The following is a 27,542-nucleotide window of genomic DNA, read 5'->3' as shown; positions in this document are numbered from 1 at the left end:
TGGAAAATATTCAACTTCAGGGTGTTAACAGTAACTCTACTTCATCACATCATATTTAGGAAATTAATAAATGGGTATTATTTTAAAGACAACAAACTGTCCTGTTGTGCTTGAGTAAATTTAATCATATTCAATCAATCACATTTATCATATTGTAGGTATTGAATCTGGCAACCATGCTGTGGATCTCGGTGCAATCTGGCAACCGTGGTTGTGGAGTAGGACAGAGCCGCTGGGGAAACACTGACAGATTCACAGTGAAGCAGCACCGGTGTGAGGGCAGCTCACTGAATCCCACACAGCTGCTGGAAGACTCGATTTCTCTGTGGAGTTTATTTATAATTAAATTTTTTATGTTTTTTTTTTTTATTATTATTACTTTTTATTTATACCCAGTATATCTTCTCTTCTTCTACTGGGCAAAAACATGCTGTCATGCGGGATGAGTGTGTAGGAGGAATAAGAAGATTGGAGAAAGTGCGCACTCTTTAGCACTGTTCAGAAGTGCAAAAGGCTACACACACACACACACACACACACACACACAGGAGTTTAGGATCATCATCATCATCATCATCATCCCTAACTCCTGCCATGCACTCTCAGTACCAGCTCGCGCTCTTCTTCATCCTGCTCTGCCCAGTCAACATCATCGGCATGTGGTGGTGAGTACCAGCAAAGTCAAGGTCAAAGCCAACTTTATTGTCATTCCTTCTCATCACAGACGTGTTGAGTGAGGGACAAAATATAGTTTCTCCAGGACTGTTGTCTGCTGCATGTAACATGAAACAGCAACAGACAACAGTGCAAACATTCAGACAATAGACTGCACACAACAATATACACAACACTGTACACAACACTGTATAATATGTTCTTCTATGGGTCTCATAGCTGTTGGAGAACACACTGCTGTTTGAACTCGTTTCTCTGCGGGTGTGTGTGTGTGTGTGTGTGTGTGTGTGTGTGTGTAACAGATATACAGTATAAGCAATTTCTCACATTTTCCGCATCATTCAAGTCACTACTAGCAGTGCTATGAGGAATTGGGGGCAGAGCCAAATGGATGGCTCCAGATCTCCTAAGAAAGCAGAGTCAGGCAGATGGGTCCGGAGAATTAAAGGGAGAGGCCAGGTGGATGCTCAAGAGAGATCAGGGGTGGGGTCGTGTGAATGGTCCTGAGAAATCAGGAGGTGTGGCCAGGTGGATGCTCTAGAGAGATATGGGCAGGGCCAGGTGGATGACTTCAGAGAGCTAAGGAAGAATGACCTGGATGGATGGGTGCAGAGAGAGCAGGGGTTGGGCCAGGTGGATGCTCTTGGAAGATCAGGGGTTGGGCCAGGTATATGCTCCAGAGAGATCAGGGGTGGAGCCAGGTGTATGCTCCAGACAGATCAGAGGTGGGGACAGCTGGATGCTACAGAGAGATCAGGGGTGGTGCCAGGTGGATAGGTCTAGGAGAGAGCTAAAGGGGTAAACGCCAGATGCTAAGCGGGATGACTCCAAAGAGTCAGAGAGGACCGGTTTAGTTAGACGTCTCTAGAAAACCAAGTGGGCAGGTCCAGGTGGGGCTTCAGAGAGATCAGGGGTGGGGTAAGTGGATGGGTACATATATAAAGGAGGAAAGACAAGATGTTCAGGTGGATGACTCCAAAGAATCATAGGGGATGGGTTTAGTTAGATGGCTCTAGAAAATCAAGTGGGTAGGGAGAGATCAATGGCAGGGCCAGGTGGATGCTCCAGAGAAATGTCAGGCAGGGCCAGGTGGATGGCTCCAATGAGTTAAGGAGGAGTGGCCAGGTGGATGCACTAGAGATGATTCTGTAATGATACATAAAATAGAATAAATAAATAAAAACCGTGGCACAAAAACAACCGAGGTTGGAAACAAAGTCAGTGAAATCTCATTAAACATTGCTAGTGTGATGAGTGAGATAACATCGCAGCATGAATATTAGCAAGTTTCACAGTCATATATAATGATGTATAGAGGAACTGTGTAAACACTGTCATGATGCTAGTATCTTGAATCATAGTAATGATTATAATAATATTTCTGAGCTGTGTCTTTTGAGAGAGGTTTATTTTTTATTAATGCTCAAACTAATGGCATCCATCCACAGAGACACACCCACAAGATTAACACACCCACTCCTGGCTTTACAAACTCAACCCTAAATTAACAGATTGAAATTGTTTTTCACACACTGATCTATTAAGATTTCAGGATTTAATCTTTTATTCCGCATTAATTCAACACGCAAAGACCTAAAATGACATTTCCAGACAAGAATTATTTAACGAGTTTGTGTGTGTGTGTGTGTGTGTGTGTGTGTGTGTGTGTGTGTGTGTGTGTGTGTGTGTGTGTGTGTGTGTGTGTGTGAGAGAGAGAGAGAGAATGTGTGTGTGTGTGTGAGTGTGTGTGAGTGTGTCTAGCTGCAGGTCTAAGACGTAATTGGCAGGTCGAGACATTAAAGGGGTCACAGTTGGAATTTGAGGTAATGCTGCAGGCGATGGGTGTCGTCACACTCGGTTCATTCGGTCCGAAAGCCACACACACACACACACACACACACACACACACGGAGTGTTTAATAAACACAGACCAAACCACTAAAGCAACACGTTCATTTTTTAAATGAAATCTCTGCACATTTCACATTTTCACCTCATTCGTCCCCAAATGGAGGAGGAGACCAGCTGCTCATAAGCGAAGAGTGTGTGTGTGTGTGTGTGTGTGTGTGTGTGTGTGTGTGTGTGTGTGTGTGTGTGAGATATACAATATGAATTTTATAAGCCATGTGCTGCTATTCATTCATCATATTGTGATAAAATGTACAAAATCTTCTCACAGTTTTTGTTTGTTTTATTTTTGTTGTTGTTGTTGTTATTGTTGTTGTTGTTATTTCTGTCTGCCATGTTTTTAACTCTATGTTCAACTCTATGTAAGGAAATTATGGGATGGATACACGTTGCTTTGTGTGTTCATACCCTTCCTGAAAAGGTTCCACAGATGCTTTTAATAGCTGAAAAATGCAAGTTATGACATAGTGTTGACATTCCTTCACTGTGGAGGTTCTCCTGATGAAGTCCTTAAAAGAAAACCTGGAGAACCCTTTAGAGCTCTTGAAAACACTATCTATCAGTGAACAGCAGTTTATTTACCTTATTTACCTTTCCCGTTTTTGATTTCTTGGTTTTGTCTGATTCCCCAGACATCAGCGATGATTGTGTTTAGGACAATATCCAGACTAAAGCAGCCGTCTAGATGACAAGTTTAAATTCTAATCAAGTGTTGAAAGAAAAGTTACAAACACTCCACCATCCTCAGCCCCACCATCCTCGGCCCCACATACACCATATAGTAGCCGACTTTTCTTCTTTTTGTTTACGGACGTGACGTATCCACGCAAAGGCGGATGACGTCAACCTGGCGTCTCCTGCGGAACCCGACCGGACAGCTCAAGTTATAAATCATCATCATAAGCTTAACCTTGTGAATCAGGGTAAAGTGAATCCCTAATTTCTCCATCTGGGGATTAATCAAGTATTATCTTTAAGGAGACAGGTTTGAACACTGACATTTTACGTTCTTGCTAAATAATTGATTTCTGTTCATTTTTAACCAAAAGAAGTTTGATACCGCAGCTTTAAATTCAATTATAGCTCCTATTATTAGCCCATTTAATAGCAAGCTAGCTTTCGTGGAAAAAAAACTGACCATGTGGAAGTTCCCATGACTTTCCCATGAAGTTTGATGATTTTTATTAACTTTTATCAGAATTCTATCAACACATCTGCACTTTCCGATGTTTCTGTGTCGTTTCCACGGTTACTGTCCCTCCACACAGCTTTGTATTAGTGATATAAAGTCTAAAGTTATTCTCAGTCTTTACCTAGCTTAAGTTCTGTGTACATATTTCCACTTGCCTAGAAACAGTGTTCTCACAGCATTAATCTCTAAAACAGTTAGCGTATTAGTTGAATAAAACAAAAACATGACATGGAAATGCACTAGAACTTTCAGACCCAACTGCAGCTGTGTGTATGTGTGTGTGTGTGTGTGTGTGTGTGTGTGTGTGTATGTGTGTGTGTGCGCGCACACTCCCACACACACCTGGAGGTCCAGTGGACAATGCGGCTCTGTAGAGTGCAGTGTTATCTGCGAGTGTGTGATGAGTGTGTCTGATGGACAGCGGGACGGCCGGACAGATGAAAGGCCCTGAGAGACTAGAGATACTCTGAGAGGGCGGAGTCATGTGCTGGCACACAGCCAGGGGTGTGTGTGTGTGTGTGTGTGTGTTTGTGTATCTGTGAGTATGTGCACTTGTATTGAGTCCATCTGTATTTCTCTGTGTGTATATTCAAATTGTGTGTTTTGTCTGTGTGTCTATCTGTACATGTATCTTGTCACCCTATGTATACTAACATGGTGTACAATGGTGTAGAATGACGTAGAAACATGTAAAATAGTGTAGAATGGTGTAGCAACATGTAGCATGGTGTAGAATAGTTGTACAAAATGGTAGAACACTGTAGAAACATGTAGAATGGATGTTTGAATGGTGGTAGAAATGTGTAGAAAAGTTTAGAGATGTGTAGGGAAATGTATAGAAAAGTTCGGAAATGTGTAGAATGTTTGTAGAAATGTGTAGAGTGGTGTGGAAACGTGTAGGACGGTGTAGAAATGTCTAGAATGGCGTGTAGAATAACGCAGAACACTGTATAAAAGTGCAGAACAGTAGACAGTGTAAAAATGTGTAGAATGTTTGTCGAACAGTGTACAACTGGGTAAAATGGTTGTAGACAGTGTAGAAATGTGTTGAATGGTGTAGCATGCTGTAGAAACGTGTAGAACGGATATAGGAATATGTAGGGTCGTGACAAAAGATGTAGAACAGTGTAGAAATGGTGTACAAAAGTTTAGAGATGTGTAGAAGTGTGTAAAATGGTGTAGAACAGTGCGCAGAAGGGTGCAGAACAGTGTAGAAATGGCTGGAATGGTGCAGAACAGTGTAGAAATGGCTGGAATGGTGTGTAGAACAGTGTAGAAATGTGTAGAAAAGTTTAGAAATGTTTGAAGTGGTGTAGAACAGTGTGTAGAAAAGTTTAGAAATGTATAGAACGGTGTAGAATGGTGTACTAAAGTTTAGAAATATATAGAGTGGTGTGGAAATGTTTAAAATGATGTAGAAATGTCAAATGTAAAGAACAGTGTAGAAACCTATACAATGGTGTAGAACGGTGTAGAAATGTGTAGAATGGTGTAGACAAAAGTAAACTGTACACTGGGATAGTCCTGGTTTAAAAGATAGCTAACATTAGCATGTAGCTTTACACACATGATTAGTGTACATGTTATATATTTAAATCAGTAGTGATTTAATACAGAGCGCTATATTAGCATTCTGTCACTGAGCATCTGAAACGCACTTCATCAAACTCCTCCAGCTACGCGGCATTCATACACTGAACAAGCAGCAATCGGAATAATATTAACTGCTCATTTTATAAGTCATTTAAATCCTATATTTTATTTATTAGTAGTATTATTAATAATAATGATAATAAGAAGAGGAATACTCGTTATTAATATTATAGGTATTAATTCAAAAACAATATATTAATATTTATAGTGTTAATACGAACACTAAGTAACTTTTTCCTGCAGTAATGCTGAACTCCTCGTCTGAACTCATTAGCATAAAGTTCATTAGCATAAAGTTCATTAGCATGAAGTTCATTAGCATAAAATCTTTGCATGAACATTATTTGATTACTTTGTTAATTATTGTGCCAGCATACAATTAATTTAAACAATAACACATGAACACTCCTAACACACTTGAAGTTTAGTGCAGCGTGACACACACACACACACACACACACACACACACACACACACACACACACACACTTCATCTCCTTTTCTCATTTTGGATGACAGCGATGTTTCCAATCAAGCAGCTGTGAGAGATGAGATGAGATAAAGGTGAGCTGACAGGAGACTGGCATTCCCTCAGATTCACTTTACACACACACACACACACACACACACACACACACACACACACACACACACACACACACACACACACACACACACACACACACACACACACACACACACACACACAGCTTGTGAGTGACTACATAGTCAGCATAGTTTGAGGATTAGGAATAGGATGAGTTTCACTCTTTCTCCAAGTGAAGGAGACGACGCTTATCTGCAACTGCACACGACCATCATGAAACCTGAGATCATTGATGTGTGTGTGTGTGTGTGTGTGTGTGTGTGCGTGTGTGTGTGTGCGTGTGATGTCATCTGTGCAATGAATCACAATAGAGTTTTCAGAGTTTCATGTGTATGTCTGTGACACTAACCTCCCAGATTTAAGCCATAAAACAAGAAGTAGAGCGATTTAACAAATCATCAGTGATGAAGAGAAACATAATCTGATTGGACTATTTATTTATTATTTATTTTTGCAAATAAGCGAAATGTTTTCTGCTATTGACGTTGATTCTTTTTACTTATTAATCATGTATCTAAGTGGCTTCAGATTAAAATCATTAAAAGCCCCAATATTGAACCATGTACGATATTTATTCATGTATACATGCATTTGATTTGTTTAAGATTTTTAATGTATTTGTTTATTTATTTAGAAACAAATTCACAAACACTAACAAAACAGAACCTTGAGAAATAACAGAAATAACGTTGTTGCTGTTTTAATTCACAAAATACAAATACTTGGAGAATACCAGAAATAATGTTAAATAAAGTGAAAATTGGGTAATAACAAAAATGTAATATTGCATTATTTATTTATTTGTTTATTAATTTATTTTATACATTTTAAGAAAAAAAACCATTCCCACACCATCCAGACAAATTTTCTGTCTCATATAATGAGAGTAAAAAAAAAAGAAGTTAAAGTTAATACAGTAAATTGTAAATAATTAAATCCATAAAATGAAATAATGTTCTACAGTCACGTTCCCTTTATATTCCCAGTTCTGTTCTACACAAAACCTCAAATAATGTGCGTTTCACAGAGCTAGCATTACTGACTGAACGCTAGCTAGCTGTAAGATTCTGTGTGCATCACATGTACAGGATGAGCGTAGACTACATCACCCATCAGCCCCAGCATGTCACATGACCTGGTCACATGTCACAATCTTGTTTTCATACTGAGAGTCTTGTGGAGCTTTGTTGTTGTTGTGTTGGCACTTTCTCTAGTTTACATGACATTTAGTAGATATTAATGTCAATAGTAACAATTTATGTACAGACAATGGAGACAAGATCGTCTTTGTAAAAACTCAATCAATCCATCCAGTGGCCCACTTATTGCATCTTGTGTGATCCTGGAACTAATGTTGCTGTATTTTTATTTATTTATTTAATTTTAGAAATAATTTCAGACTGTAACAAAATACTATTTTATTTAAATACAGCTTAGAAAATATCCGTTTATTTTGTATAAGGTGATATGAGTATTTCCAGGGGATATGATAATATTGATGTAGCTGCCTAAGTGCAGCTTTATTTCTGATTTTTCACCAGAGTTCAGATTGGGAATTTGTCAGTAATTGCTCGCTAAACACCAGCTACTTAAAGAGTGTCTGTAACACAATACTGGGCAGAAGATGATAAACTGTTAGCATCCTGGGCAGTGGTGGCTTGGTGGTTAAGGCTCTGAGTTACTGCTCAGAAGGTCGGGGGTTCAAGCCCCAGCACTGCCAAGCTGCCACTGTTGGGCCCTTAACCCTCTCTGCTGCAGGGGGCGCTGTATCATGTCTGACCCCAACTTCCTGACATGCTGGGGTATGCGAAGAAAGAATTTCACTGTGCTGTAATGTGTACATGAACAATAAAGACTCATTATCCTGATCAATCATAGCACAATATTATTTTAATAAGAAAGTAAAATATTGAAATTTTGTGAAATATTGGCATCGTTAACAGGTTTTTAAATCCAATGAAAAATAGTTAATAACAGTTAAAAACATAATGTTAAAAATATATATTTTTTTAAAGTAAAAATAACGTTAAATAACACCATTTGCATTTTTTGCAGTTTGTTAACAAACCTAAATATTATGATGTGTAATACACTATACATCACAGAAATGTCTTCAAGTATTGGGATTATAATATTTTCCTCATATCACACATTTACTGGACTTCAACTCGACTCTAAACAGAACCACTGAAGGAATGAAATAAAAATAAATCATGGAGGTTCTTGGCTTCTTTTAAAATGGCGCTCTACTTCTGGTGTAAATATTGTGATACACATTGTATATTGTGCAAATGTTTGTTATATCATAAACATTATAATAGGAGATTTTTGGCGTATTTCTAAGCTTTAGGTCTGCTCTGGTCCCTTCTGCGTTATCTTCATACTCCGTCATCTGATGACAAGCTGATCTTCGTCAGTGTAACCGAGTTATAATCAGAGCTGCATTCATCGTCAGTGTTTATGGATTATTTTAGTATGCTGTAAGAGAGAGAATGTTCAGATACAGCTCTGGTTTAATAATGGTGCCGTATATCTTGGATCTCGGCATGTTCTGATGACCGATTATATGAAGTATATCATGATACTTCATATCTTGTGTCCTGAGATAAAGTCTGTCCTGTTCAGAAGCCACTGTAAAGTCATTATTTTTACGCAATCCCATAATTCCCTTCGCCAGGTCAGTAAAACAATAATATGGGCTCCGTGCAGGATAAACACAGTATAGTGTGACCATAATGTAAACTGTCATAAATGATGGGGCTGTTAATAGTTGATTTAGTTTTTGGCTTTTGTTTCCTCCTGATCAGTGGAACAGTTTATATTTTCCTGTCTGAGGTGATATTTTAATGTTATGTTACTCTTACAGGATTGTTATAAACATTTTTTCGGATAATCATAGGTTTTCTATCTTTTAATTCCAGACCAATAAGTCAGGATTTATTTTTAGGTTATTATTGTAGTTCCATGGTGACAAGAGCCTGACTGCATCCGAATCGTACCGCATTACCCGGAGGAAACCCGCGCAGCACGGGGAGGTGTGAGGCGAAGCACTAATCCACCGTGCGCCCTTAGGTTCTAATTAACATAAACTAGAAATTCCATCAGTTATTCAACCCGATGTTTACCCTTAGAAGTTGGAGCACAATATTTCCAAGAATGTCTCTTTTTCTATACAATCGAGCAATAGTAATGGAGCTTCAAAAAAGACGGAAAAGCACCGAGTGACAATAAAACTTTCCCAGTGTCGTATATATTCAGCTTTCCGAAGCCTTGCAGCAGCTTTCTGTGAGGAAACGCTCGAAATGTAATGTAATCATATAAATCTGCTTTAATTGTCTCGAGTGAGTTCATGAGAGAAGTGTTGTAATGATGTCCGATTCGTGAGTGAATCGTTTGTTCGAGTCGGTTCATTTCAACGAATTGGAGAATCCCATTGATTAAACCAGTCTGAATGATTCATTCATGAATAGAACCGATTCACTTCTCGAGTTCAACTCACTGATTCAGTGATCCTGTCACTGTTTTACTTCATTTCCACATTTCTTTCTGGAGTTGCTGGTGTGTGAAACTTCTTATTATTGACTCAATTAATAATAATAATAATAATAATAATAATAATAATAATAATAATAATAATAATAATAATAATAATAAGGTTCATTCTTCTTGGTACTTGAGGAATAAGAAATTACAAGTCGTCAGCTTATAAAGACATCCAGACAGAGTTTCTAAAGTGTCTGTGTATGTGAGTGAGAGAGTACAATGGTGTTAATTACTTGTACTGTGTATATATAGTTATTTGTATATAGTTATACATTCATAATTTCAGTTAATTTGTATTAACTGTTCAAATTTAGTTCTTTATAGTCTCTTAATGAATATGTAATGAATGTTATTCTTATTGATAATGATAGTTTTTAAATGTGGCAATAAGAAAAGATAATTGGGTGGGTGGGGGCTTGGAGCCCAGGAACCCTAGCAGTGCCCCATCAGTAAAGCACCGATGATGACAATGCAGCTGTTTCAGAATGCTTTATGTTCACAGTTTACCTATATCAGAAATCTTTATATTGAAATTTTGTGAATTCTTCATGTTGACAGTTTTGGAAAGTCTTTTTGGAAAGCCTTTATCTTGGTGTATGGTCATATTGATGTATCATCACACCCCCTAATCTCCCTAACACTGGGATTCTGAAACGTTCCTTCAAAATCTCTTCCATTAAACAGTTTAAAAGCTCGGCCTCGCCCCTCAGAGAGAGACTGAGAGAGAGCGACTCGGAGAGAGAGACTGAGAGAGAGTGTTTTTTTATGAGTTGTACTGTTATTCCGGATTAGCACTCCGACACACACCCACACAAACACCAGATAATCAGCGGGTCACGCACAGGGTGTATGAGCCGGGAAAGACACAATGATGTCGTCTTCGGCTTGTCATTTCCATGGAAACGTTGTCAATAATGTCAACAATCCAAAAGTCGTAAGGCATTTTAAAGAGTCGAGGAACATTAGCAGTCTTTTATAACCCGCTGATCCAACGCTAGTAATAAAACGACTTCCTTTCTCTCACATGTCCCGAGTAACATACTCTCACGCAGTATTCTCCTTTCCTTCTGGGTGTGTGTTCCATGCACTCATGAGGTAACACAAGAGAGTGTAACCTTGCCAGGAGTCATGTACAGCGAGCGGGGTCGTGAGAGCGCCATGCAGTAAGCTGCTGCATTTTAAACGAAACATTTGTCCAATCAGATGGGACGCATCGCCAGCGAGGCTGTTATCTGCAGCATCGTACATCTTATTCGGACCACCTGGCCTGAGTGCTCAGCTCGACTTCTTAAAATAAACTCCGCGTAGCAGATAAACGCTATTACTCTGAGAGATTAGGCCTGACAGGAGTGGAGCTAGAGCGATGAGGTGTCCTTTCACAGTGCAGACAGCTGCCTTATGATAAAGTATATTAACAAGAAAAAAGATTTTCAGCTGAAACTAAAAGCTCACTTTTTCTTTACTTTACAACTACACGTGTGCTTAAAGACTTAAAGGTAATGGAGGGATGAAAAAAAGAGTAACATTACAAAAGAGCTCAGTTTTAAAAGATGTGAGGAACAGTACTGAAGAAAGGAAGAAAGAAAGAAAGCGAATAAATCAAATCGGGAACGAAGAAAGAAAAAGAAGGAAAGAACGTAACAGTAATGCGTTTAGCACGTCATTTATGTCTACCGCGTGTACAAGAACAGTGCATTCTGATTGGCTAAGAGCAGTGACGGAGGCAAATGAGTCAGAATCGGCTGCTGATGGGTTCAGATGGAGAATAAACGCAGTACTGAAATCTTACGTTAAACTTTTTTTTCTGCATTTCTATTGTTTGAACCGGTAAAAAAAGTTTGAATTTTTTTTTATTTTTTAATGTCTGAAATTTCAGTGCATCGATTTCAGTGTTTTTTTTAGCTCTCAGCCAATCAGAGCACATTATATCTGAGCACAGTTCATTTGGCGAAGAGGTCTCATTACAGAAATATTCTTTATTCAATTAAAATGTGTATCAGAGATTTGGAAATTTATCTGCGTGTGTGTGTGTGTGTGTGTGTGTGTTGCAGGGCAGTGGGCAGTCCCCTGGTCATGGATCCTAACAGTATCTGCAGGAAGACGAAGCGTTTGGGCAGTAAGCAGGCCGATCTGTGTCAGAACCATCCGGAAATCGTGACAGAAGTGGTGAAAGGAGCGAGGCTTGGAGTGAGAGAGTGTCAGTACCAATTCCGCTTCCGCCGCTGGAACTGTACCAGCCACAACAAGTACTTCGGAAAAATCCTACAACAGGGTGAGAGAGAGCGAGAGAGAGAGATCTACCTCCTTCATACCTTTTACTACATCCTTTAAGAAAGAAAGAAAGAAAGAAAGAAAGAAAGAAAGAAAGTGATAATGAAAGAGAAGTAAAGGAAGATACAGAAAAAGCAAAAACAGTAATAGAGGAAGAAAGTAGGAAAGGGAGTATGGTGGCGTGTGATTTTACATTTATCTTATTTACACAATTGAGCAGGTGAGGGTTAAGGGCCTGATGAGACTGCGGTGGTGTGTGATGAGAGTATGGTGGTGTGTGATTAGAGTATGGTGGTGTGTGATGGTCTGTGATGAGAGTATGGTGGTGTGTGATGGATTGTGATGAGAGTATGGTGGTGTGTGATGGTCTGTGATGAGAGTATGGTGGTGTGTGATGGTCTGTGATAAGAGTATGGTGGTGTGTGATGGTCTGTGATGAGAGTATGATGGTGTGTGATGGATTGTGATGAGAGTATGGTGGTGTGTGATGGTATGTCATGAGAGTATGGTGGTGTGTGATGGTCTGTGATGAGAGTATGGTGGTGTGTGATGTATGTCATGAGAGTATGGTCGTGTGTGATGGTCTGTGATGAGAGTATGGTGGTGTGTGATGGTCTGTGATGAGAGTATGGTGGTGTGTGATGGATTGTGATGAGAGTATGGTGGTGTGTGATGGTCTGTGATGAGAGTATGGTGGTGTGTGATGGTCTGTGATGAGAGTATGGTGGTGTGTGATGGATTGTGATGAGAGTATGGTGGTGTGTGATGGTCTGTGATGAGAGTATGGTGGTGTGTGATGGTCTGTGATGAGAGTATGGTGGTGTGTGATGGTTGCACTGTATGTGTTGACTGTGCATATTTACATTTACATTTATTCTTTTAGCAGACACTTTTATCCAAAGCGACTTACAAATTTATTAGCTAGCTTCAATATACATTAACATAAATTGAGTTATAAAATTCCTGCTAATCTGCTAATGCTTTATGGGTAATACACTCCCAGACTACACTTACAAATTTCATGACCCCTTGACCTCTGACTCCTGATTTTAAGATATAGACTTCCATACACTCCTCTGTGCTGAGGATGTAAGGTCAGTATAAACAAGTGAACAAAGCTGGCTGTGTGTGTGTGTGTGTGTGTGTGTGTGTGTGTGTGTGTGTGTGTGTGTGTGTGTGTGTGAGGCTCATTGTTCAGCTCTTTGAAGACGTTAATAAACCTCCTGTAATCGTTGATCCCTGTAAACACTACACATGACTGTTTTTCTTTCCCGCTGCTGTCACTGAGGTCGAGCTCATAACCTTCTGTTGTGTAAACTTCACTCAAAACATCTCTAAATCTCAGCGATCATCTCAGAACATGTCCTTATTTTCAGTAAAAAGACATCTTAGCAATATATCTAGTATTTTACTACAGACCAGTTTATTACAAGGCCTTTTTTCTAGACTTTCTACAAACATTTCTACAAATAGCTTCTTTAAAAAACCAAGAAATACCAACTAATTCTGTAACATTGTTAGGTAAAGATTGTCATTTTTAGAAGTAGGTTAAAATTATCTACCCCCATTGTTGGTAGATATTAGCATTGTTAGAACAGCAATACTAGATGGTATCTCAAATGGTGTCAGTGAGTGTTTTTGCCAGTAGAGGGCAGAATATGTAATCGTGTGCCCTCTGTATCCGTTTGGAGAGATCCAATGGTCAGTAGATGGACAGAAATCAATGTCCCATTTTTATTGGGACCACTCCATTCCAGTTTCAGTGTGCAGAGAGTCAGCCTTGTCACTTGTGAGCTCTGCAGCAGGATTGATGAATTTGGCCTGCAGTAAGTTGACATGTTTGCACACGGGCTGCAACTCGACTCCCCACGGCGCGAGACTGACTGACTGCCTCTCCAAATGGAAATTAATCATAAATTCCTCCATGTCTACAGGCGAGGCTTCATGTCTATAAGTGCTCTTCTGTTTTGAAACATTCACCGCAATTACAGTGAGATGCGGCCATTAAAAGCACGAGTGGCTCTGCCGAGGCAGGTCCACTTCCTGTTATAGAGGGTACGGGGTGCACAAAGGAGACTTGCATATTTCTGCTCCTGCACAAATAACCGCCAGCTGTTTTCCTGCGCTATTCAAACATGCCAAACAGCGCCGACTCTGCCTCGGCCTGAGGCACTAACCTCACAATGCCAAGACTCTCTCTCTCTCTCTCTGAACTGTAATTGAGTGATTATAAAAGCTCAGAAATTATAACAATGTAGCTACCTGTTGTGCTACCTGTTACTTCAAACATTTCACTGAAAAAGTCTGGGTTAGTGTTAATGCACTAAAATGCATAAAATGTAAGAGCTCATCTGGTTCCAGCATGCTAATGTCAGTGAAATGTCAGTGTACGAGGGTAAAGGGGCAGGTTTTAAATAGTTAGGGTTCCCTTTCAAAGGGAACTCAAAATTGCCCGTCATATTGGCTGTTCAATGGGTAGCTTGGTTACGGAGGAGAAGCACCTATGGCTCAACCTCTCAAGGATTGAGGATAAGGTCTCCCTGCTGGAAGCCCCTGTTGAACCTTCCAGACTGTTCAGCGGCGCGGTGATGAGGAATTATGCTACTATGATGAGGGCGTTTCTATCCCCAACATGCGTGGGGTGAATCCTTTCATCATTGAGCAAGATAAAGCTGGGTCTGGGCATCCCCTCCAGTCTCTTTCGAGAGAGTGTTGGGGCTTATGAGACCGTTTCAGCGGTGACTGAAAAGTCGGGGGTATCATCCGAGCATGAAACCCCTGAGAGTAATCAGTGACACATGGCGATGCCTATGTGCTCTGAAAAATTGGAGGTGTCCCCAGTTTCTAGCCTCAGATCACACTCTGTTATCACAAGACAGTAGTGACAGATGCCTCCCTCATGGGCCAGGGCGCAGTCTTAGACGGCTGTCCAGCTCACAGTCTCTGGATTGGCCCTCATCTGGAGTGCGATATAAATCGCCTAGAAATGCGGGCCATATTTCTAGCACTGAAATGCTTTCTTCTTCAATTGAGAGGTCACCATGTGTTAGTTGTGACAGAAAAGACAGAGGTGGTCTCATATATCAACCATCAGGGAGGGTTACATTCGCACCCCCTGTTTAGGCAGGCACAGGTAATTCTTCTTTAGGCAGAGGGAAAGTTTTTGTGAGCGAGTGCAATGTACATTCTGGGCAACTGGAATGTGGGACAGACATCCTGTCAAGGCAGGGGCTTAGGCCCTTAGGGATTGTTGGCTCCATCCACAAGTGGCGGAGTCCATGTGGCAGAGGTTCGGCCAAGCAGAAGTGGATGTGTTCGCCTACGAGGAGACAACACACTGCCTGCTGTGGTTCACCCTCACTCCTTCCTCACCATTGGAGGTGGACGCCATGATGCACATAGATTCTGTCTCTCAACCAAGGGTGTAGAGACCACGTTGAACGCTACAGCACTATCAAGTGGTGACTTTTTGTCTTGTGGTGTGAGGACTGTCAGTTAGTAAGACTGCAGTAAACTGCACAATAGCTACACTCCTGGCATTCTTACAGGGACATTTCTAAGCCGGGATGGCTCCTTCTACAATCAGGGTCTACGTGACCACCATATTAGCCAGCCATGCCCCTATTGATGGAGCCTCTGTGGGGCAACATCCTCTAACATCGAGGTTTATACATGGTGTCAGACAGCTGAGGCCCATCTGCAGACCATGTATACCTTCCTGGGACCGGTCTGTGATCCCGGAAGGTCTGTCAGGTGTCCCATTTAAGCTCTTAGAGTCAGCCTCAGAGAAGCTTCTGACTGTAAAGGTAGCTCTTCTGCTGGCCCTGACATCTCTCAAGTGAGTAGGAGACCTACAGGCTCTCTCTATTGCCCCTTCCTGTCTTGACTTTGCCCCTGGATTAACTATGGCCTTCCTATATCCTAGGCTGGATTATATTCCTAAAGTGCCTAGGTCTTCTGCCCAGCCAATAGTGTTGCAGGCTTTCTGCACTCCTCTGTTCCTCATACTGGAACAAGAGAACTTATGCACTTATGTTGTCCAGTAAGGGCTCTCTGTACTTACGTCCTCTGCTCCGGCCAGTGGAGTAAGTCGGAGCAGTTGCTGGTCTGCTTTGGCGGCAATAGTAGAGGTGATGCTGTGTCAAAGCAGCGCATCTCTAATTGGATAGTGGAAGCAATATCTATTGCTTATTAGGTGAGCTGTCACGCAACGCATCTGGGCATAAGGGCTCATTCCAGTAGGGGGGTCGCCTCCTCAAAGGCTTTATCCAAAGGGGTACCCTTACAGGATGTGTGTGCTGCGGCAGGGTGGTCTACGCTGCACACATTCATTCAGTATTACAGTCTGGACATGCATTCCACCCTGGGCTCGACTGTCTTGAAGTGACCTTCAGGCTCGGATCTTTTGAACAGGCAATACTCTCAGTATGGCGGAGTGGGTATACTTGTTCCCATAGCGTGAAGCTCATGCAACATTGAGTTCCCTTTGAAAGGGAATGTCTTGGTTATGCATGTAACAGTGTTCCCTGAGAAGGGAACGAGATGTTACATAGCTTTGTCATACTGAGGCGTGCCTGTGAATCGCTTCAGATAATAGAGGCTGATGACATGGTTCACAGCTGGCATTTCTATAGTCACACAACACACGTAATTGCCACGTCACCTGACCACAGCAGGCCTATAAATAGGAGTGATTTCACACAGACTTCAGATACCGGTCACGTGTGAGGGTGTTTCCCACAGCGTAAAGCTTACACAACTTCTCATTTCCTTCTCAGGGAACAGGGTTACAAGCATAACCCAGATGCTTTTACTAAGCATACAACCATCTTCTTATTTACTGATCTCTGTCTAGCTGAACATGTCACTCTGGAGATTCGCTTAATTCGTTTAGTGCACACCGGTGTAATCGTACCATGTATGAATGTGATTAATTCTCAGGCCCGGGCCTAAATAACACAAATACTGAACAAAAGAAAGAAATAAAATTCACATATACACACACCTTATAATAACGAGCTCGGCATGGACAGTGGGTATGTGAACAGGCAGCTGGGATTAATATAGTGTGTGTGTGTGTGTGTGTGTGTGTGTGTGTGTGTGTGTGTGTGTGTGTGTGAGACAGATATCCGGGAGACGGCGTTCGTGTACGCCATCACGGCAGCCGGAGTGACTCATGCAGTAACTCAGGCCTGCAGCATGGGGGAGCTTCTGCAGTGTGGCTGTGAGGCTCCACCCCCTCGTCGGGCCGATACTCCACCCATTGTCGATGGGGCATGGGATGGGGGCGGGGCCTGGGAGTGGGGCGGTTGTGGAGATGATGTGGAGTTTGGCTACGAGAAATCCAAACAGTTTATGGATGCCAAGCGCAGGAAGGACAAGAGCGACATCCGCACCCTCATCGACCTGCACAACAACGAGGCTGGACGCCTGGTAATTATTATTAGAATTAGGGGGCCAAGCACCGAAGGTGCGTAGGTTCCCTATTGTTATACCACCTTTTCTTATTATCCTTCTGCTTCTTCTGGCTAGGGTGTCTATGGTAACCCATAGCACTGTCTGGTAAAGAGTTATGAAATTTGGCACACTGTTTGGGAAGGGTATGAGGAAGATTCTCACTAACTTTGGGCCAAGGGCTGCCAACAGTCTAGTGCCACCATCATGGTCAAATTTGGGTCTAATTTGGAAGTATTTTCATGGTCATAAATTTTGAACCGTGTATCCATAATTTAAAAACCAGACACCCCTGCATTTCCTGGGTCAAGATGAGTTCAACACACTCTATGATGTCAGTTTTCACCTAATTTTATTTTCCATCATCTTGGATTTAATCAGAAACGTTTTTTTCGCCACTCTTCCAACAACTTTTGTCCAATCATCAACAAATTTGTCTATCATCTTCTGTCTAAGCCTGAAAAAATGTTGCAAAAAATATTTGATATTCCTAATGGTATGTCCATAATGGGCCGACGAATCCGACTGCAAAGCCACCAAACAGGAAGTGATTCTGTATCTCATCAATGAATTTGCACACTGACACAAAACTTCGTAGGAACCTTCAGGACCATGAGACAATACAATAAATTTCATGCCAGCGCTACATACTGTGCAAAACTAACAATAACATGCTAAAAATGCTTACATCTAACTGCCATTTTAGCTACTCCTTCTCCACATTTCTCCAACCTTCACCAAATTTAGCTCACACAATCTGGGGACCTGTCTGAACAAAAATTATCAAAGGAATTTTGATATCCAAAGCTGTTCTCCTGTAACATGCCAGCAAATGCAATAAAAAAGAACAGGATGTGAGGATGTATTTCAGCAATGCATCTATCAGCAATGTATCATCACCAAACTTGATAATTATCTTCAGCAGTATGCCCTGAATGGGCATTTCCTGACTGTACCACCTTGTCTTCAAGAACTGTGACAACATTTTTTTTCTTCTATCCTTTGAAGAATTTGTGCTAAATTCACATTTATTTTTCCCTGTAATTCCCTGGAGTTTGTTGAAGTGAATGCACATCAACATCTGAAATGCAAGTGTACTTCCTGTCGACCATCTTGGATTTTGTCCAAAAAAATGCTTTTGTGGGGTTCGTTTTTGCTATCTTCCTAACGATTATGTCCAGTCAACACCAAATTTGGCAAACATCGTCAGACAAACCTGGACAAAAAATATCAAAAGAATGTTGATATTCCAAATGGTTTGCCCATAATGTGCCAACAACTCTGACAGTGAAGCTGCAAAAAAGGTTAGGCTTGTATCTCAGCAACAACCTTGACACACTGACACAAATTGTGGTAGGAATTCTCAGGACCATGCCCTGAGGCTATGCAACAAACTTTGTGACAGCACCACTTACTGGTCAAATGTTACAATAACATGCCAAACGTTATTCCATCTAAGTGTCCATTTTTGCTATTCCTCCTCCAAATTTTATCAAATCATCACCAAATATGACTCACATCATCTTTTGACCTGTATAACCTTGCATAAAGTGGGGGAAGAAGGTCCAGTCTGATGAGAACAAACCAATTGCTTAGATGTTTTTAAGTTAAAGAATAAATAATATAAATAATAATAATAAATAATTTTTAGCAATCATGACCACAGGGCAAAGTAGTACCAGCACAGGTCACAGCAGTAGTAGCAGCTGCAGCAGCAATGTCACCCTGCTGCCCATTTGTTCATCTCGACCTTTCCTCCTACAGTCAGAGAATTCCACCCCTGTCCATGGTCAAAACATACACATCATGATTGAAACTACAAATCACTTTTAAATCCTTTTGCCTAAAGTTATGGCTCTGTTTCCTGTAGTGTGTCTGTGAATGTGCAGCTCACCGAGTCTGGGTGCTTGGCCCCGAGAAATGCTGCTTGCAGCTATAATAGTAATTACTATAATTTATTATTATTATTATTATTATTGTTATTATTATTATTATTATTATTATTGTTATTATTATTATTATTATTATTATTAGCTGTAAAATAAATCTATTACTAGTATCCTCTCTCACACACACACACACTCACACACACACACACACACACACACTGTATCTGTAGAATTATAGCATGCGCTATTGCCAAAAGAGATGCTAATTATTTAGTTAAGAGAGATGTGATTATGTGTTATAAGATACAGTGAAGAACAATATAAGACAGGATATCTGTCTAAACACACATTCAGCTTTATGGTGTGTGTGTGTGTGTGTGTGTGTGTGTGTGTGCATGCACTCAGTGATGGACAGGCTTAAATGAGCATTTAACAGCCTTCAATAGCAAAAAAAACCTCGATCCTGCACTGAGCTGAAACAAAACTAAACTCATTAAGGAGATAGTGTGTCTTTGGGTTCATTTATGGGCGTTACACTTCTAACATTCCTGAAGAGCACACAGACCTCAAAATTGTTATTATTAATTTATTTATTTATTTATTTATTTATTTATTTATTTTTGCAAAATACAGTAGAATTAAATATCAGTGCCCAAGCCAAAGGCAAGAATTTCAGGGCAATGGTCCATAAGGTAGAGCTGAGAAGGAATAAACCTTGGGCAGAACCTTATTAAGAACCACACGAGGAACATCCAGCCAGAAGCTATGCTTCAGTGTGAGGAGAGGATCAGGGGCTTGTATACCTAAGAAGCAAGGTATGGTTAGTAGTGAGGAGCTTGTACACCTTAGGAGCAGGGGTAAAATGGTAGAAGGTGCAGGATCTGTCCAAAGAAGAGGCTTGTAGGACTCAGAAGCAGAAACTGAAGGCTTCTGTTACTTGAAGACATTCGGAGCAGCAGCATGGGCTTGTACACCTCAGGGACAGGCATGGGATGGTAGCAGGAGCTTGTAGACCTTACAAGCAGGATTTGGATAATAGCATCTTGTCAGAAGCGGAGCATGTAGACCTCAGGAGCAGGATCATAGGAGTGAATTGCTAGACCTCAATAGCGTGATCAAGATAGCAGTAAGTATTTGTAGACCACAGGAACACCATGTCATGCTTGTAGACTGACTGTCTGTGTGGTCCCAATAAGAGCCATGCTTTTTTTTTTTCAGATATGGATTTACTGACATCACCTTCTGAGGTCTGCCATCTGCAGACAGATCATGTTATGACTAAAGGCAAAGTAAAGGCAACAAAAGCTTGTTAATTGACACAGACACTACTTTACCGATAATTCTTTTAAAATGACATAAGTGTGTATGAGTATGTGACCTTGAGCTTCTTCAGAATGAGATAGACAGGTGGGTGTGGAAAGAGCAGGCAGAGATGTGCAGCGGATTTGAGCGTTTTTGAGATGATAATTATATGTAATGACATTCTTTTTCAACTGTACAACAAAAGAATCATTAATTGTCAAGGATGAAAATGTTGTATTGGCATTAATGGTTGGTTAAGTACCTGAGGGCCATTCAGGATTGAACTCTGCTGTCAGGTTCTATAAGCTCTTTGGTAGCTCAAGGCTACAGAGAACAGGAGGGTATAGAAGGGCAAATTCCTTGTGAAGTGCATCGTCTTTTATCACTTTAATCTCTGTGTGTGTGTGTGTGTGTGTGTGTGTGTGTGTGTGTGTGTGTGTGTGTGTTTAACTGCAGGCAGTGAAGAACTACATGAGGACTGAGTGCAAATGCCACGGGCTGTCGGGTTCCTGCACACTGCGTACCTGCTGGAAGAAGTTGCCTCGGTTCCGGGAAGTGGGCAATCGACTTCTAGAGCGCTTCAATGGTGCATCAAAGGTGATGGGAGGCAATGATGGAAAAACATTGATCCCTGTTGGCCAGAACATTAAAGCTCCAGATAAACAGGATCTGATCTATTCAGCTGAGTCGCCTGACTTCTGTCTTCCAAACAGGAAAACAGGTTCTCCAGGGACCAGGGGGAGAACCTGCAACAGCACGGCATTGGATGTGAGTGGGTGTGACCTGCTGTGCTGTGAGAGAGGGTATAGAGACGAAGAAGTTGTTCTGGAAGAGAACTGCCTCTGTCGGTTCCACTGGTGTTGCGTTGTTCAGTGTAAAAAGTGTTCAGTCCGCAAGGAACTGAGCCTCTGTCACTAAGTTCTTACCTGGTGGACAACCTAGAAATATATTGTCCTGTTGGTGTTCACAGTCCCAGATTACCTGGCTTGTCTGCTTGGGGACTGGATCACTGAATCCAGAACATTGACTGTCTTGCTATAGAACTTCAATTGTGCACTCTCCTGACTGAATTCCAGATTACTGCTTCATCAGTTGGAGAATCTACATCATGCGCTGTTCCAGAACATGATTTATCAGCAGAGGATTCATTAAATGTGAACCGTTCTGTTGATGGGTCTAGATAAACCATTCACTTGCAGGGGAATCTAGATCACAGAGGACCTTCTTGGATCATATGCTGTATCCAGATGGTTCCATTTTACTAACTGATCAATTGGAGAATCTAGAACATATATAAGCTGGCTTGTGGCAGAGTAACAATCAAACTCAGACACGTCTGCTTAAGTTCTAGACTTGCCTTTCAAACATTCTTCAATACGACATGTTCTGATGGAGCTTTTCCACGCTGACTCAGCTGGTGACTATTTTTGAATGCTGACTAATTTTTATGAACATGGTTTTTCATACATGATTTACTTTTACAAATCCCAATCTCCAATGGGGACTGTTGAAGTTCCAAGTCATTGGCTGTTCTAGTGAAAAATCTGGACTGCTTTGTTAAAGAACTCTTAAGGTGCTGAATCAAGATCGCTGACGTGATGTTCCACAACATGGCTCACTTGCAGAATGATCTAAAATGCACACTCTTCTGAAGATGTTCTAGAGTATTGACTTACCTAATTGAGATTGGATAACAGTGACTCAGTAGGTGTAGAATCTAGAACATGAACTCACTTCTTGTTGTTACAGAATGTGACTTCTGCAGAGGGATGACCAAAGATGGACTCTTTGCTTGAAATTCTAGATAACACAAAAACATCTTCTGTTTAAGTTACAAAACACAGACTCAGCGGATGGAGCTCTAGAACCCTGAGTCTTCTAATGGAGCTTTACCAACCTGACTTATCTAGAGGAAAATCTAGGGGAGAAAAATACTTGTAAAGTTCTCAAAGTCTAACTCACCAGATGGAGAATTTCCAGTGCTGACTGACATTCCAAGTGGAAATACTAGAATCTGTACTGTTTAAATTCTAGATCACTGACTCCCTTGCAGAACCTAATTTTTTTTCAAGAAGGTTCTGTAATATAACTGGGAGTAAATAGACATTTTAATACTCCAAAGTTAATACTACACTGTTCTCCTAAGAAAGAACTTCAAAACACCAATGTTTATTTGTTTGATAGTTCATTTGCCAAAACCCTTGCAGTCCAAGTACAGTTCTAGAGTCATCAGTGATGATTGGTTCTGCCAGGGATTTAAAAAAGCATGCATATGTTCCTTTGTGCATGTTTTAATTGAGTAAAAACAAACATTGAGAGATTTGTGGAGAAAATATTTGTTGTGGCACTGTGAAGAATGCGCAGCGTCAAGACAAAGAACAAAGACTTCTATTTATACACAATAACATGGCGACTACTAACAGAATGAGATGTTTCTGGAATATTTTGTCCAAAGCACTTTGAATATAAGAACTATGCACATTGTACTCGTGTTTAATCATTTTTTTCATGTTTAAAACAGCAATATGTAAACACCCCTTTATTTTTATAGTTTTTTTTTATTACTATTATATTCTTCAGTTATTTAATACAGAGAGCTTTTATTTGGCAGTGGCATGATGGCAGTTTTGTTTTCAAACCTTCTATTCTTTTTTTTTTTTTTATTGATTTTAGATCACATCCGTGTCAATTAAGCAAATCTGACACTGCTCACACTACTATGTATGTTTTTACTACAAATAGACGACATTGAGGTGTAAAAGTTGTATTTTGATATCCAACCCACGATTGCCTATTTGCAAGAATTTCCATGAGCTCCTGTTGAAAGTCATAAATGTTTGAAAAGTACAGTGTAAAGAAATGAACATGGCATTTCTTGTATTCAATCCAACAAAGTCACTGCTACGTTTTCCTGAAGAGAAGGAAACTGAATCTCGTGAAGCCAAAACAATGTTGACGTTGAGTGCAAGAGAATCTTCATTTTCATCTCATCTTCATCAACTTTACATGACCAGGTTGAAGTGACACACATCTGATTTTCTGATTGAACATGACACTGGTCTGATTTTTTATTTTTTTTTTCCAGAACTGTGTGGATGCAAATGTCTGATCTTTTCCAATCAGACTTGAGCCACTTTTGTAAGTGGGCCTAGATCGGGTACATATCTGACATGTGGCCATGCGACATGAATAACAACAGTCAGATTGGGATTCATGTGTTTTTTTTTCCCTTGCAGATGCACATACTGTATCACTGTCAGTGTCAGTGTCCAGTATCAGCAGTGATTATATCCAGCGTGAAAATGTGGGAATTGGTGATTGGGTTGATTATTTGGAGAAATTAATCAAGCAAAACGGCCGGGAACTGAAACTGAATGGTGCTCAACAAACCGATGTGCACGTGTGGGGCATTTCAGAGGGCAGATGGGTTCACACTTAAGGTTATGAACGTGGCTCATCAATGAACTGACAATGATCCAACAGGTCCAATCTAAAACAATGAAACTTGTGATGAGCATAAACTTGAAAAACATAATGAGTTAACCTGCAGTCACAAAAAATCACAGAACCTACATCAAGTGACATTTAAATTGTGACTTTTCACATTTTACACAATGGCTTTGGTTAATTAATCGGATTTAGATATTTATTTAAAGCTCTGAAAAAGCCTGGTTAACCTTGCCAATAAGGAATTTACCAATTGTCACTTAATTGCACTGTAAATGTCATACAATTTTTAGCCATCCATATAACCTAATTAACGTGACAAAGTATATTAAAGATAATAATGGACTTGCACCTATTCAGAGAGAAATGTATTCTTTTGGTTTGCTAGCTAGTTGGTTTGGGTTGCACATAATTAAACAATGAAACAAAAAAAAAAAGTAAAACATCATTGCCTGAGTGGGATTTAGGGCTGAAAACATCCTCATGAAACTCAGACATTGCTCAGAAAAGGGAAAATAGACCTTTTAGCAAGTGGGTATAGGTTTCACAAAAATCACCCAAGCATGGAGAACATGGAGCCGGTGCTCAATAAATGATTAGATACCTACAGTGTCCTCTGAACGTATTGCAAAAGTAAGGCCAATTCTTTTGATTTTGCTATAAACTGAAGACATTTGGGTTTAAGATCTATATCAGACTATAGATCAGAATTTCAGTTTTCATTTCCTGATATTTACATCTAGATGTAAACAACTTAGAACATGGCACCTTCAGTTGGAACCCAGTGGTTAAGTGATCAAAAATATTGGAACATATGACAGACAAATGTCCTGTTAGTTTGATTTGTTTACACAATTGATAGCTCTGAATGTCTACTCTTGGTTTTAGCCTTCAAAAAGGTCTCACAATCCACCATTCGAAGAAGACTTGGAGAGCAGAAATATAGAAGGCATACTACAAGATGTAAACCACTCATCAGCAGTAAGAATCAGAAAACCAGATTGGAATTCACAAAGAAATACAGAGATGATCCACAAAAGTTCTGGAACCGAGATGGACCTCTACCAAAGTGACGGAAAGGAAAGTGTGGAGAAAGAAAGGATCTGCTCATGATCCAGAACATACAAGCTGATCTGTGGAACATGGTGGAGGGAGTGTCATGGCTTGGGCTCGCATGGCTGCTTCTGGAACGTTCTCACTAATCTTTATTGATGATGAACTCATGATGTAGCAGCAGAATGAACTCAGAAGATTACAGGAACATTTTATCTGCAGATTTACAGAGAAATACATCCGAATGAATCAGGAGGAACTTCATCATGCAGCATGACAACGATCCAAAACACACTTCCACCTCAACACAGGACTTCATCGGGGGGAAAGTGGAAGGTTTTAGACTGGACGTCAATCACCAGACCTTCACCCAACTGATCAGCATCTCACCTCCTGAAGAGGAGACTGAAGGGAGAAACCCCCCGAAACTACTGAAAGAAGCTGCAGGAGAAACCCGGAGAACCTTCACAGAAGAAGAATCCAGCAGTTTGGTGTCAGTGAATCACAGGAGTGATGCAGTTACTGCGACTAAAGGAAATGCAATCAAATATTACGTGATATTTACTTTCATTTACTTAGTCAGTCTGTTCCTATACTTTTGCTCACCTAAAATTGAGTGGTCTGATACAAAAGGGTTTGTTTTATGTTGTTTAACACGCCTAGATGTAAATATGAGGAAATATAAGCTGAAATTCTGATGTCATCTCATATTTATCTTTTGATCTCCAACCCAAATGTCTTCAGTGTATAGTGAAAACAAAGTACTGGGCCTTGCTTTTCCAATAATTGCAGCAGAAACTGTAAATTAATAAGTAGTTTAAAACATTTCGTGTGTTGCATCCAGCATTTTTTTGCATCTCGCAGCTCAGTTTATCAGTATGTAGTGTTCTTCTGCTGTTTATCAAAATTAAATAATACAGAATAATTACAAAAAAGTACATTTTATCAAGCATCATAAGATGTTCATCCTTATTACACCACTGCTACTTTTGAATCCTGGATCCTGATCGGTCGTCGGGTGTTGATTAGTTTTCTATAACAACGGCTCTGACAGGAGCGCCGGTTTATATTAATGCGCTCTCTTTAATACGTCATCGTTTCTATAGTAACGGCTCGTTCACAGGGACGTGAACAGCAGATGCTCCACTCATAATAAACAGATTTAGGATATCGTTCGCATGGGAAAGCTTCCTGTAAGGGTGTGTTTATTTAACATTTATGGAATGAGTCTTCAGTGTTAGTGCTTTGTAACCACACATTTTGTGGTTTCATGACCAGCTGTGTTTTTGTCTTAACTTCAACAGAGGCAAAAAAAAAAGAAAAAAAAAAGAAAAAAAGAAAACTGGTTAGGGAACAATTAAATATAACTATAAGTGGATCAAAATATGACGTTCTTTAATAAATAAAAAATGAACCGAGGCTAAATTGCTGAGTGTAAGAGCACTCTGAGGCTTGCAGTTATCGGAACTTTGGGTCGGTAACAGTAACTCCGTTTTATCACACCACACCGGTGTTGATTGTTTTCCTAGAACGGCACAACTTAGAGTGTTTTTATTATTTACTTATCTCTACTGCTCTCAGCCGAGTCTCATATGAATCTCACACAAGGAATATCATTTTAAAAAATGTAGTCGTTTGATTTAGTTTTGACCTTTACATTATCACTCGCCGTGCGTTTAAATTTACAGAAACTCAGTGAATTTACGACCGCCCTCTCGACACTCTCTTCATTTCAGGGAGTGTAAAACTGCTTGACAGCCGGGGTCCTGATGTTCCAATAAAAAAATAAATAAATAAAATATAACAGGTGTCTCTTACTTATTATTTTCCTGGACGGAGGTTACATTTTCCAACGCTGCAGTAGACTATTATTATATGACGTTATTTTCTGATTTGTTTCAGAGGCCATATTGTTTTTGGCTCAGTGCCAATGGGAGTTCGCGAATATAGGAATGGTTGTTCAGTGCACAATGCAAGTTTCCTCACTTGTGTTGAAAGATGAAATAAAACGTCTGATCATGGTTTCATCTTCTACGGCATGCCTCGGTGATGACGCTCGATGTTTCTGTCCTGACAAGAGCAGTATCGTACACGGTGTTATAGCTGACACTATATAAACACTGATGGATCACCATCAATGCATAAATTTACACAAACGTTTGCACAATCTATAGGAGTAATCTGATATGAAATGTTGGTGCTAATGTACCGGCTGAACCGACGTTAGCTTGAGCTAGCTAGATACATAACAAAGTGATAAACATAAATCCATCCAATTAAAGTTTGTTTAATTACAAATATTCACGTCAGTGTGATGATCGCTAATATGGCTATGATCGGTACTTTAACCCCGAATTCACAACGTTTATGTCAACACACTGGATATGTTTCAGCTGCATTTTCATACTTGTTACTGGCAGGAGAAAGAGCAACAACAAACAGATTTCCAGATTTATGAGAGCTTTTGTTTTGTTATGAAATTGAGATTAACTGTGTGAATAGAATAAACCTAACCCTGCTGACAACCACAGCCCTCTCAGCCACGCCC

At 40.3% G+C, this 27,542-nt stretch overlaps 1 protein-coding gene and 1 long non-coding RNA gene across 4 annotated transcripts in view; both read left to right on the top strand.

Moving 5' to 3' along the window:
* Positions 1–27,542, top strand: part of LOC128632904 (uncharacterized) — a 108,818-nt gene that overhangs the window by 26,193 nt on the left and 55,083 nt on the right. The window lies entirely within an intron of this gene.
* Positions 228–24,292, top strand: wnt6b (wingless-type MMTV integration site family, member 6b). 3 transcript variants are annotated; one of them, XM_017469120.3, is made up of 5 exons: positions 228–665; positions 11,630–11,850; positions 16,975–17,282; positions 20,951–21,091; positions 21,208–21,421. In XM_017469120.3, exons 1-5 carry the CDS (start codon positions 595–597, stop codon positions 21,274–21,276), a joined length of 810 nt encoding a protein of 269 aa, XP_017324609.1. In that variant the 5' UTR covers positions 228–594; the 3' UTR covers positions 21,277–21,421. The 3 variants fall into 3 exon arrangements, with proteins under 3 accessions (XP_017324609.1, XP_017324607.1, XP_053536702.1); XM_017469118.3 differs by having other exon boundaries at positions 20,951–24,292; XM_053680727.1 differs by lacking the exon at positions 228–665 and adding an exon at positions 703–2,498 and having other exon boundaries at positions 20,951–24,292.

Source organism: Ictalurus punctatus, chromosome 6 (assembly GCF_001660625.3).
Source record: "Ictalurus punctatus breed USDA103 chromosome 6, Coco_2.0, whole genome shotgun sequence".
NCBI lineage: Eukaryota > Metazoa > Chordata > Actinopteri > Siluriformes > Ictaluridae > Ictalurus > Ictalurus punctatus.
The sequence above is the reverse complement of the archived record's forward strand: the minus strand, read 5'-3'. Positions and strand labels throughout refer to the sequence as shown.